Here is a 13,371-nt window from a genome sequence, read left to right as displayed (position 1 = left end):
AAATCTTTTCATCTTTAAAGTATTTCAGACTTACAAAAAGTTTGCAAAAATCACGTAAGAAGCACAGCACAGGACAGAGATCCTCGAGAGAGAGCAAGTAAACAAGGCGAGCCTGACAATTTCCCCCAGCTTGCTGCCTGGAGGGAGAGTCCAGGCTATTGAACAGAGAAAGGGAGCCCACGAGGAGCCCCGGCTGCCATCCTGAGCCGACGAGACGGGGCTAGAAGGCCAAGGAGGCTACATTTGGAGTAATGGAGAGGAAACAGCTGCGCCCAGAGTTCCAGAGATGTGTAGATCTGGAATCTTCGGCAGAGTGCTGACTAGCACCTGTGTGTGTAGAAACACCTTCAGGCTTGGGAAAGGACTACCTGAATGGATTAGAGGGAACCATCCCTGGAGGTCCCATAGGACCGGAATAGCCTCTGTGTCCACTGGCTGGAATGGGAAAAGTCACACATCACAGGACATCAGGTAGAGTACTCAGAGGGGTATCACCTCAGCACAGGGGATTAATCAGTCTTAGCCTAGAGGCTGCTCTGATCCCACTTGAAGCTCAAAAGCAATCCTCAGAAGAGCCCAGCCGTTTCCGAGTAACTTAACTCTATCCTAGAACAAAGCTCAAGAATATTTATAGGAACACAAAAGTATGCGGTACCATTCAATTTTGCAATGTGTGCCATCTAATAAAAAATTACCAGACATGCAAAAAAAAAAAAAAAAGTAAAATATGACCCACAATGAGAAGAATCACTAGAAACAGATCCAGGAATAAAAGAGATGTTAGCTTTAGTAGACAAGGGCATTGAAACAGTTATGATAAGAAACTCTATATGTTCAAGAAGATAGAGGGCACATGTGGGATTGTACTGGGGGTCACCCACGGGGGCTCACTTTGGGGGTAATTTAACTGTTAGGTGAGAGATCACACACTCATGCCGAATGACCTGTCTTTTCATCCCCACTTATCTGTGTGTTCCGTCGTATATTCCATCTGTAGCATGTCTTAGAGGAAAATAACTTACAATTTTTAATGTACCTCTTGAAGTCCACCTTTTCCTCACGAGCCCCTGCTTACTCATTACATACACTTAAAACATCCTGTGAGTTTCACCTACATTTTATAAGGCAGCATTTTACATACAATCTATGCTTAATACTGCTTGTCCGTTTCATCCATCCTATTTGCTTTTCTTGTATTGTATATCAGATTACAATAATCTGTGTCCATACAATATTTATAGCATCTACCCAAAAGGATATCTGTCTGTAGTCATGTCCATATCTATCGCTCAGTATCTATATCTAATATGACAGCAGGGAGTTTGGCTGTGTTGTTCACTATGCTATCCTCAGCACTAAGGACAGTGCCTGACACGTAATAGGTGCTCAATAAATCTGTTGAATTACTATATATGTTAAAGTTTCCCAACAAATACATACACTGTTATATAACATGGGTGTTTATCTTTTGTCACTATTTGCTCTTGATTCTTGGGTACGATGAAAGAAGTAATGAAACTACCACTCCTCTCGTAACTAAAATATTTTTTACAACATTGAACGAGTCCAAGAGCTAACTAGTTTGACCACCATTGATACGAATAACCAGCCTGAAATACAATAAAGGAAATGAGAAAAATGCCTAGGTTTAATCTTGCTTTTTGACTATATTGTTTCCACTTTATTCAACCCACTGTCCTAGTCCAAATGACATCTCTGTGTTGGGGCAAAGTAGTTTCCAAGACACGCACTTAGTAAGGGACAAGTCAGGGGTAAAAACTGAACAACTGTTCAACTAAACAGAAAAGACTAATCAAACATTTTGTAATTTTCTCAGTGTGGCTGGGGCTGGGAGGCAAGAAAGACATCAGGAGACGGGGCCGGGGCTTGTTTCGGGTGCGCAAATTACTGGAAACAACGAGAAAGGGCACCGTGTGCGCCAACTGCAGGGAAGGCGCTCGTTAGCTAGGCAGATTCGGGCTTCTTTACCCAGCAGGGTTTGTGTTCAGAGGAAGGTATTATTCAAGCCGCAATTCACAAGTCCTGTGAGTCTTACTCAGTCAGCAGGGCCCCGGTGAGAGCTGGAAGGAACACAGAAAGACTGGAGAGGGGGCAACAGCAAGACGCTGGCAAGTGCTTGTGAAATGGGCATCTGTGCCCTCCCGAAGGCTGTGCCTATCATTGGGATAATCTCAGATAAACAGGGACATTAGGAAAATTACTATTATTATTACAAGGAAAATATGTCCATCCTGTCTTTTGAAGCTCAGAACAGAGGTGTTGAAAGTTTTCCCTGGATTCCCTCTTCCCAGTTCTGGTCTGTGTGTTTTTACAGAGCTCTTCAGAGCCCGTTTTCCATCCACTGACCACACAAGAGGGTATACAATGATGTCCCTTGTTGAAATTCCTAATTTCTACCAGGACTAGAATTAAAGAAGGACTTCTTCAAAGATTTATACTGGTACTTGCTGCTTTCCTTTGGGGGTGGGATGGAGGCATGGACTGTATTATTGCTGAAACATGAAGAGAAGCCAAGGCGTGATTTTGTCAGGTAAGTCCCATCTTGCTTTTGTCAGAATGGCTTGTGAGGTGCTGCAAAGGACACCATGAAGAAAGTGAAGAGAAGGGCGCCTGGGTGGCTCAGTGGGTTAAGCCTCTGCCTTCGGCTCAGGTCATGATCCCAGGGTCCTGGGATCGAGTCCCGCATCAGGCTTTCTGCTCAGCAGGGAGCCTGCTTCCTCCTCTCTCTCTCTCTGCCTGCCTCTCTGCCTACTTGTGATCTCTCTCTGTGACAAATAAATAAAATTAAAAAAAAAAAAGAAAGTGAAAAGAATGCACAGAATGGGGGAAAATATTCATAAATCACATATCTGATAAGGGACTCATATCCACAATATAAAAAGAACTTTTATAACTCCATAATAAAGATGAATACCCAGTTTAAAAGTGCACAAAAGATCTGAACGGACATTTCTCTATAGAAGTTCTACAAATAGTGAATCAGCACACGACAAGATGCTCAACATCATTAGTCATAAGGGAAATGCAAATCAGAATCACAGTGAGGTACTGCTTTGTACTCACTAGGATGGCTCTAACCAAAAAGCCAATAACAAGTGTTGGTGACAGTGAGGAGAGATTAGAACCCTCATATACTGTTGGTGGGGATGTAAAATGGTGGAACCACTTTGGAAAACAGTGGCCGTTTCTCCAAAGGTTAAGCATGGAGTTTTCATATGACCCAGAAATCCCATTCCTAGATATATATCCTCTTCCACACCTTGTTTGATTCCATATTTATGAAATGCGCAGGATAGCAAATCTATATAGAGAGAAAACAGCTTGGTGGTTGCTTAGGGCAGAGGGGTATAGGGGGAGGAGCAGTGAGTGTTAATGGTTCCCGAGGATTTGCGGGGGGGGGGGGGGGGGAGAGTGATGAAAATGTTCTAAAACTCAGTGTGGTGATGGCTGCTCAGCTCTATGAATATACTAAAAGCCACTTACATGGGTGAACTGGATGGTTTGTGAATGGTGGTAAATCAATAATACCGGTATTAAAAATGAAAAACCAAAGCCCCAAAACCTTGTGACAATGTCCAGTGCATCCTATCTTTTATTTTTTTTCCTTTTTAAAAAAGATTTTATTTATTTATTTGAGAGAGAGAGAGAGAGAGAGAGGGAGAGAGCAAGTTGGGGGTAGGGGCAGAGGGACCGGAAGAAGCCAACTCTCCGCTGAGCAGGGAGCGCAACCTGGGGCTCCAACCCAGGGCGCTGAGATCATGACCTGACCTGAAAGCAGACACTTAACCACTAACCCACCCAGGCTCCCCGTAGCCTGTCTTTTAAATAGAAGTACTACCTGCAGTGGTAATACTACATTTTAACATTGGAGCCTAGAATCGTGAGGCAGGTAAGATCCAGAGTAAAGATCCGTTTGGGTTCACAGCATTTCATAGGTGGGGCAGGCATCCTATTTTCCTGGCATACAAAAGTTGTTGCTGGTGATTCCTGGTGCTTTGTCAAGGTCACAGTGAAAGTCAGGACGAGCAGGCCTCCAGAACGGGGCTCACAAGGGCCATGCTCTTGGCAACTGGGGACAAAGAGTGCAAAATCAGAGGCGATTTATTTATCTTTTAATTAATTCATTTATTTATCTACTTATCCAAATCAGAGGCGTTTGAAATTAGCATCTTCTCACCTAAATCCTGGGTTAAAACTACCTCTGCATTTAGTTTGAAATTGAATATTTACCTCCAACCAGCGCTTTGAAAGAGTGTTTACTCTGCTTGAAAAGCTTCAGATTGTTTTGAGGGGAAAAAGCCGGGACTTCTGATGTTGGTCAGTCTGGAGGGAAGGCAGCTTGCAAAATCCTGAAATTGACAAATCCACCCTCCTCGGGCGCTGCCCGGGGGAGGCGGCAGGGGGCGCCCTGCCAGCTCCTGCCCCGCCGCCCTTCCCAGACCTCCCCCCGCCCTCCGCTCGCCTTCACGTCCCCAGCCCCCGCCTCTCTCTCCTCAGTCTTCAAAGGGCGCTCGGGGGTTGCGGGGCTGCAGCTTTCGTTAGCGGCCGCGGGGCCACCGGCGCGCTCGGGCGCCCGCAGCTGCCCCGGGAACAGGTGCCGGGACCGCTCGTGGCCCCCCAGCCGCCCGCAGCTCGTGCGGAGGCGGGACCCAGGAAGGGCGCTCCGGGCGGCCGCATGGAGAGCGGCGGCGGGACGCCCCCGGCCGGGGCGCTCGGGGCGGCGGCCGAGCCACCGCAGTGCCCGCTGCCGCCGGGAGCCGAGGGCGCGGCCGGGCCGGTGGAGCCCGACGGGGCGGCCGAGGGCGCGGGGCCCGGGAGCGGGGGCGAGGACGCGGGCGGGCCGCGGCGGGCTCTGCGGGCAGTATATGTGCGCAGCGAGATCCCGCAGGGCGGCGTGGCCGGCGGCCCCGAGGCGGGGGCGCGCCAGTGCCTGCAACGGGCCTGCGAGGCCGAGGGCGCCCAGTTCACCTCCGTGCCCTTTGGGGAGCTCGACTTCGGGGAGACGGCTGTGCTCGACGCCTTCTACGACGCAGGTGAGGCGGATGCCCCGTTCACCCCCACCCCGCCCCAGCCTGCCCGCCTTCCTGACCCTGACCCGTGCCAGGGCCCCCGCCGCCCTAGCCTCCCCTGACGCCCAGCGCACGCCCGGCCGGCATTGTACCTTTCTACAGATAAGAAAACGGAGGCCACTGGCATTTAACCAGGTTACTTTTTCGTCTCCTTAAACGTCAGTTGACCCAAGAAACAGCCCAAAACCCAGATGACGCAGAGCTCTCCTTCTCCCCCCTCCCCAGACTGTATTTCCTCAGTCCGACCATGTCCCTTAGAGCAATGAGTGGGCCCCTGGCTACACATAAGCATCACCTGGGGAACTTTTAAAACTCTGTCCGCATTGTACCCCGAGGATCCCACAGTCTGAGGCCTCACGAGTTTTTAATGCTTTCCCAAGTGATTCCATTTTGCGGCAGAAAGTGGGAATCCGTGTGCTGCGAGGGAGTGTGTGGTGGGAGGTGCTCTTAGAAATGCCCCCAGAGTTCTTTCTAGAACTTTAATTCCTGCCCCCAAACACGCTTTGACGTGGGCTGTGCTCTACCACCGCTGTGACAGATCTGTTTTATCCCGTAATGCACAAGCATTTGGGGGGTCCTGGGTCTCCTCCGTTGCTGGAATGGGACACTAGCTCTCCAAGCTCCTTGTGATAAGCGTGTGGTAAGAATCCAGTCTTAAAATCAACGCTTTTTGGTTGGCAAGTTTCTGCAGGTGTGCAATGGATGGCTGCTCAGATATTTTCCCTTCCCGAACGTTTGGAGTCTATGTGACAAGCCTCTGGCAGTTGGGTGATATTAATAAGCCTTGTATGGGGGACAGTAATTACCTGGTTTGTGCCTTGGTTTCTCCACTGGTCAAGAGGTGGTAACCGTGCCCACCCTAAGCTTAAAAGCATGTGAGAAGGTACAGGAGGCAGTTTGAGAGCCCGGCCGCCCGACGGGGAAGCCGCAAGCTAGGTGGATTGCCATCCGTTCCCAGCCACAGGCAACACGGTGCTGTTTCTGCAGAGCAAATCCTCCGCACCTGGAGGGGGGCAGAGTGTCAGGCTTGTTCAAATAAAGCAGCAGCTGAGCGCATTGAAAACACTCTCTTGATATTTCTGACCGCTCAGCGGGTACTCCTCAGTGCTACACCTTTTTAGAGAAGTTCCTCGGGAGCCCACTTCACCCAGAAGCCTCGGTTTTCTTGACCTCTACTCATTTTCCTCCGAAATCAGAGTGGGGGAACACTTCTCTGAAAGGGGAAATGTCCCTTCTGCTGTGCTGCGCAATTGTAGCCTCCTGCCTGCTGGTGCCAGCTCTGAAGCTGGGTGTGCGGCGGCTTTACTCCTCTGGGGCGGTGTGTGTGTGTAAGTAAGTGTAAAACAAGCCCTCATCTACTAACCGGACCCCTTCTGGTTGGGTGTGAAAGTTCAGTCAGAAATCTTGGGCTTTCGATTCCACAGCTACACAACAGGCACCTTTTCTTGCTCTGGGACCAGATTGCCTAGAATTTTCTGCATCGTGTTTGGTTGACCTTGGCTTGGTCTTGACTACATCATTTCTCGATACCTCATTATAACTAGTAAATTCTTCTCAGAGGTTTGGCTGAGGATATGTGCAACTCCAGTCGTGGGTTTCTGGATTAAACTGAGATTCCCACCCCCCACCCACACACGCCTCTCCTGGCTTCCTGATCGCTACCGCTCACAGACTTTGGGCATCTCTACCCAAACAAAACAACAACAACAAAAAACCAAATCTGTCACTATGGGCTCTTTGTGAAAGTTGTAAAAGCGCGGCTCCGACATGGTGGCCACTAGCCACAGGTGGCAGTGGACACTGAAGTCCGTTTAAATGCAAGAAGTCAGTCTGTTGTTGGCACCAGCCGTATTTCAGGGGCTCAACAGGCACAGTGAAGAGAGCATTTTCCTCCTCACAGAAGGTGCCACTGGACTTTGCTGTTCTAGAAAACTGCTTGTGGATGAGTGGACTGATTGAGATGTCCCCAAATACATTTTAGGGTGCATGATAGATGAGAAGTGGGAGTACTTCCGGTCTCTTGTACTCCTAGCGAGGCAAAGCCGGCCGGAGTGTGTTTTCCCCCTTGTTGTACAGCTTTCCGGGGTCCTGTGTCGATCTGGAGGAGAGGTTCGGGGTCGCTGGAGCCTGGATGGTTTGGTGGGCGTGCGAGAGAGCCAGAGGCGGGCCTTCAGCCCCAGTGAGGACTGGTGACTCTGGTGAAGGAACACCGGCCAAGGCCACGAGCACTTGGAAAGAAAGTCCTAAAACATATGTAACCTATACTTTGCCGTTTAGCCATTTTTAAAAAGATTTTATTTATTTATTTGACAGACAGAGGTCACAAGTAGGCAGAGAGGCAGAGAGAGAGAGAGAGAGGAGGAAGCAGGCTCCCTGCCAAGCAGAGAGCCCGATGTGGGGCTCGATCCCAGGACCCTGAGATCATGACCTGAGCCGAAGGCAGAGGCTTAACCCACTGAGCCACCCAGGTGCCCCTATTTAGCCATTTTTAAGTGTGCATTTCCTTGGCATTAAGTACATTCACACTCTTGTGCAGCCAACGGCCACCATACCTCTGCAAAACTTTTTCATCAGCCTGAACAAAAACTCCGAGGCCCTTCAACCCGTCACTCCTCCCTCCCCTTAGCCGCTGATAACCACGGTGCTACTTTCTGTCTCCGTGACTTTGCCTGTTCCAGAAATTTCATATAACTGGGATCATAGAGTATTTGTCTTTTTGTGGCTGGCTTATTTCACTTAACTCGGTGTCCTCAAGGTTCATCCGCACCGTGGCAGGTAGCAGAGTGACCTTGAAGGCTAATGAATGCGCCAGTGGTAACCCTGGCATCTGCAGATGGGGCACTTCGGTTGTTTCCAGCTTCAGGCTCTTGTAGATAATGCCGTAATGGCCGTGCGTGTTGGAATACCTGCTCAAGTCTCCACTTTTACTTTCTGGGGTACATACCCACCTAGGGAATTACTGAATCATGTAATTTCATGTTTAATTTTTTTTTTTTTTTGAGGGATCTCTTGTTCACTTTTAGCAGAGGTGGTGGCCATTCCTGTGTGCCTTTGCTCTGCAGAAGGACTAGCTTTTATCTTACTTTTTGAGCATCTGCCCTATGTCTTCAAAGCTGAGAGTCTGGAATTTAGTAGAACTGTTAAATTCTTAGTTACTTTCAGTGCTTGGAAAACAAATCAGGTCTTCTCTCTCTCCCCTTTCTCTTCTTCTTTTCCCAAAAGAAACCCCTTCCTTTTGTTTAAATGCCCGTGTATCTGCTTGAACAGAATTCACAGTGCTGACTTGCGATCACTATTGCGGGTGTGGAATGTACGTACCAGCAGCAGCCTGTGCCACGACTCCGGGTACGTGCGGTGTGTGTCCCCTGGAGCTTCTCAGTGCTTGTGAACACAGCAAACACCGACTTCCTGCGGGAAGACAATCTGTGTAACTCTGGCTCGTGCCAGATGGAAATTCTGTTTAACCGGACTCTCTAATCGAATATGCTTACTGTTGCTATCCAATCTTTTTTTAAAAAAGATTTTATTTATTTATATGAGAGCGTGAGAGGGAGAGAGTTAGAGGGAGAAGCAGACTCCCCGTGGAGCTGGGAGCCTGGTGTGGGACTCAATCCTAGACTCAGGGATCATGACCTGAGCCAAAGGCAGTTGCCCAACCAACGGAGCCACCCAGCCGCCCCTGTGCTATCAAATCTTAGACGGAGGTGTGGTTCAGTAGAATACAATCCAGTTACTTCCAAGGAATGCCCCATAGCATTGGTCCCCGTTTACCCTCGGCTTGGTTGGGTGCTTGCTGGCCGATCTAAGTGAGAGCCTCCAGCTGTGTGTTAATTCGTGGCTTCTTGCCTCGGCTAGTAACGGGTCCCATGGCAAGAACGGGCCCCTTTGATCAAACCTTGTCCCTACCTGCCCTGGGCCACAAGTTCTCGTCTCCTCACTGCTGGGTCTGGCTCTGCCTAACTTTGTTCCTCTCTGAACCTCATTTAGATGCTACTTTCCTGTCCCATGGGCCCTGCTTCTGAGATCTTTTTCTTCAGTTGTGCTCCTGGTGATTTTACAGGCAGTAAGCGATGGCCAGTTCAGGTGGAATCCTACAGTTATGGTAGGAAGTCCTTGCAATTCGAGAACATCCATTCAAAAGACGAAGGCCAGGGCTTTTCGCCTCTGACTGAGCCATTTGACTTTGCTCTCTCCTGAGGACACCCCTTTGCTGGCCGGCTCCCACAGGGTCATTTGGAGGATGCCAAGTGTGGCAGAGATGGCTGGCTTAGCAGAGATGCACGCTCCTAGTGAATCCTAGGGACCCTGCGGACTACATTTTCCAGCACCGTTTGAGTCTTGGAGGGAGGTATGACTAGTTCTGGCCAAGGAAACAGAAGTACGGGTGGTGTCTGTCGCTTCTGGGCCCAGGGAGCATATCTTCCCGTACTCTGTCACCCTTTCCCCTGGTCCCCAGTGCAGACAATGGCGGTGGCGCGATATGGGAGGGACCTGGATCCCTGAACACTCTTGGGAGGGTAGCTACTGGAGTAGAAATGTTCAGTTAGGGGGTTGCATAAGCAAGAGAGAAGCTTTTATGTGGTCAGGCTACTGAGACTGCAGGGTAGGGGTTGGTACCGACGAGAATATAACTTGGATCATGAATATGTAGCACAAATGCTAGAAAGTTGTCTGCAAGATCTGCCCTTCCCAGAGAAGTCAGGCCTCGTATCGCCGTGTGTCCTGGATCCGCCCTGTTCCGAATCTCTAACGAGCTCTGGTGCGCGCACCACCCTGCTCTGTGCAAGAAGGCGGAATGTGCTGGAGCCACCCGCTTCCCACTAGCGATGGGAGGACACAGTCTACCTTTTGTTGCGTGTCACTGGTTTTGGAGTCTAGGTTAATATTTTCCTTTTGTGTCAAATGATACTCTAGTGGTTCTGCCCATTTTTTTAAACCGATGGTAATATTGGGCTTTCTGCCAGAATAGGGTGTGTCTTGGTTTACAGAACGGCCGGCTCTAGTCCCTTCTGCTGCCCTTTCCCTGGGTTACGTCTAGCTTCTCCATTGGTGATGGTCCTTGTGGATTTTTTTTTAAGATTTTATTTCTTGAGAGAGAGAGAGCACGAGCGGGGAGGGGGCGGGAGAGGGAGAAGCAGACTCCCCACTGAGCAGGGAGCCCCACGCGGGCCTCAATCCCAGGACCAGGAGATCATGACCTGAGCCCAAGGCAGATGCTTAACCGACTTAACCCCCCAGGTGCCCCCTACTTGTGGATTCCTTCTCAGCTTGATGTGTCGTGTGGCCTGCAAGCACGCGTAGCCTCTTCCGCAGTCCCCAGTCTCCCTTGCAGTTAGCTTGGGCCCTTCGGGAACGTGAGCAGGTACCCCAGGGACAGCGAGTGCGACGTTAACGCGCCCTCTGCCTTTCCGCCTCATGACGGCTCACGCGAGGGTCATGTGTTCGAGATGGTAGCCAAGCCCTGAGGTTGTGGGGCTGTGTCCCCTGCAGCAGCATAGCCGAGCTTACCCTGACCATTAAGGCTTGCAGTGCGTTCTGCTGGAAATGCCTAGCGGCAGCTCTCCCCTTTGGTGGACTTAAACCTCAGGTGCATTGGCTTCTGCTCAAGACAGAGCCTTATAAATGCCTTCCGATGGCTTGTAAGTGGGTACATACTCTCCCCATCGCTCTGGAAAATGCAGAAAGTTGTAAGGAAATCAGGTCCGTGGGAAGCGTGGGTTTGATGGTCGTAGAAGGTGCACTTTGTGTGGCATCTCTAGGCGGGCAGGAGACCAGGCAAATCTGGTTCCAACAGAATGGAAGGGCCATAGTTAGACCTTGTCTTCTCTTAAAGAACTAAGCGTGCGTGAGCAGAATCACCAGCCTGGGAGTCCGGCTTGACCCCAGCCTCTGTCCTTGCCAGAGCCAGCCCGTTGCTTCCAGAGCGAGTCTCAGAGCCGCTTGCTTCCCTGGCTGGGCCCCTCCTCCCCGGCCCAGGCATTGTCTTCTCTCATCCCTGTTGTGCCAACAGGCAGCAGCTTTGTCACCGGCCTCTTAAGGTTGGGTCAGTCTTGGTGTGTTCCCCTCCGTGCCGTCTGTTTTGACGCCACTGTACCCTGCCGTCTCGCTCTGCCCAAAACGCCCTCTGCCTTCACGTCTCCGACCTTCCAGGAAGCCTCACAGAGGCCTCACCTGCTCTCTGACAGGTTTGATCGCACCAAGGTTTTCATTCCTAGCGAGTGACACAGTTGTGATTAAATAATTACTGATAATTAACTCTTCAGCGGTAGGGACTCGGATGTGGTTTTCTTTGCTACTCTTGGAGAGATTCCCTAGGAGAATCTGTCCAGTTGCTTTTTATTTTATTTTTTTTTTAAAGATTTTATCTATTTATTTGTCAGAGAGAGCACAAAAGTAGGCAGAGGCAGAGAGAGAAGCAGGCTCTCCGCTCAGCAAGGAGACTGATGTGGGGCTCGATCCCAGGACCCTGGGATCATGACCTGAGCCGAGGGCAGTGGCTTAACCGACTGAGCCACCCAGGCACCCCTGTCCAGTTGCTTCTTAGAATAACTCAGCGGACACAGCTGACACTTGGTTTCACCTGTTAACATGAAGCAGAACTTGTTTGGAACCCTCCGAAGGAAATCCGAATGTGGTTTCCTGTAGAAACCATGTTGAAAATGGTGGCCGGGCATAGCTACAGAGCAGTTGTGATTTTTATTAGGAAACAAGAGACATCCTAATGACACATTTCTGGATCTCAGCCTTTCTCCTCAGCAGTACATCTCAAATAGAAGAGACAAGAACAGCTCACACTGGAGACTCTGGAATGGAGACAGTGGTTTGAACTGATCTGAGAATACTGCTTCTTTTTTGTCCACATGTTCAACGATGCATATTTTTCATAATAGGATTTTTCTTTTAAACAAGTTCAGTGGGAGATTAAAAATAGGGTTAGAACTGAGAAGCCCCCCCCTCCCTGCTGGAGACAGTCGGGTGGCTCGCTCAGGCCACAATGACTTTCCTCGTGGGGACAAGACCATATGAGCCTCTGGCTAGGTCCCAGCTGACCTGTGCTGAGCCTGCGTGCTGGATTGCTCATGGGGCCCTTTCCCGGAGCCTCCCCCCCCCCTTTCCAGCTGCTGTTACTGCTACTGACTCAGCACTGAACCTGGAATTTTACTCGATTCTTAGTCTCGTGGGCCGAGGGAAAGAAGCACTGCACCTGCAGCATTTCCTCGCGGCTTTGCTATGTGAGCCTTGAGTGCATTTAGGAGAGGTAAAGCCCCAGGGGCAGTCTGCTGCATTGCTGGCTGTAGTTATTGGGGCGGAAAGTGTTTGGGGTTCCCAGCAGCCGACTTCAAAACTGTACTTGGGGAATGCAAGCCTCTGTGTACCAGGCTTTGGGAGGGGGGCTGTTTAAATCCTGGTCAAGGGGCACCTGGGTGGCTCAGGGGTTAAAGCCTCTGCCTTTGGCTCAGGTCATGATCTCAGGGTCCTGGGATCGAGCCCCACATTGGGCTCTCTGCTCAGCGGGGAGCCTGCTCCCCCTACCCCCTGCCTGTTGCTCTGCCTACTTGTGATCTCTTTCTCTCTCTGTCAAATAAATAAATAAATTCTTAAAAAATAAATCCTTGTCAAATAACACCACTGGGGGAGGGGTGAAACTGGTGTGAAGCCAACCAGAAAACGTCTCCTGCCCCCCCCCACCCCCCGCCACATAGTGTACCCTCCTGGCTTTCGGGCTGCTGGGCGTGGCAGGGCTTGGCCAAGATGCCAGGCGGTTGCTGGGGCGTGGTTGGCGGTAGGAGCTGCGGCAGCCCAGGCAGGAGTTGAGCCGTGGCCGGCGGCAGGAAGCCGAGTTCACTGCAGGATCGGGCCAGCCCCGGGGGCCGGGCAGAACTGGACAGAGGTGGAAGCGGGAGAGGAGTCGGCTCATTCCTTGTAGATGAACTTGTTCTTGGATTTTTCTTGCGGAGGATTCCAGGCATGTACACGACGCAGCTCCAACAGTGAGGAACGTCGTGCCGTGCTGATTCCTTGTTCCCCGCTGCCGCCTCCCTGCCTCACTCTTGACTGTGACGGTCTTAACCATCTCTCGCTTAGGGCGCGCAGACCTCGACACCTACACGCCTCCGCTGCACAGTCTGGGACATGACTAGACCCACGTGAACAGACCCTATCAGAAGAGACGTTCCATCGGTCGAGAAAGTTCCCTCATGGCCCCTCTTGCTCATTCCCTTCCCCCCTCCCATTCCTGGCCCCCCAGAGTGACCGAGATGCCATCACCACCCGTTAGATC

At 50.7% G+C, this 13,371-nt stretch overlaps 1 protein-coding gene across 1 annotated transcript in view; it reads left to right on the top strand.

Annotated features, from left to right (window-relative positions):
* Positions 1–4,556: 4,556 nt before the first annotated feature.
* Positions 4,557–13,371, top strand: part of MAP3K15 (mitogen-activated protein kinase kinase kinase 15) — a 115,671-nt gene continuing 106,856 nt past the window's right edge. The window contains exon 1 of the mRNA XM_059157232.1: positions 4,557–5,054. Coding sequence (XP_059013215.1) covers positions 4,697–5,054 — 358 coding nt within the window. The 5' untranslated portion in view covers positions 4,557–4,696. The remainder of the gene's footprint in view (positions 5,055–13,371) is intronic.

This window comes from Mustela lutreola, chromosome X (genome assembly GCF_030435805.1).
Source record: "Mustela lutreola isolate mMusLut2 chromosome X, mMusLut2.pri, whole genome shotgun sequence".
Taxonomy (NCBI): domain Eukaryota; kingdom Metazoa; phylum Chordata; class Mammalia; order Carnivora; family Mustelidae; genus Mustela; species Mustela lutreola.
This window is presented reverse-complemented; position numbering and strand designations above follow the sequence as displayed.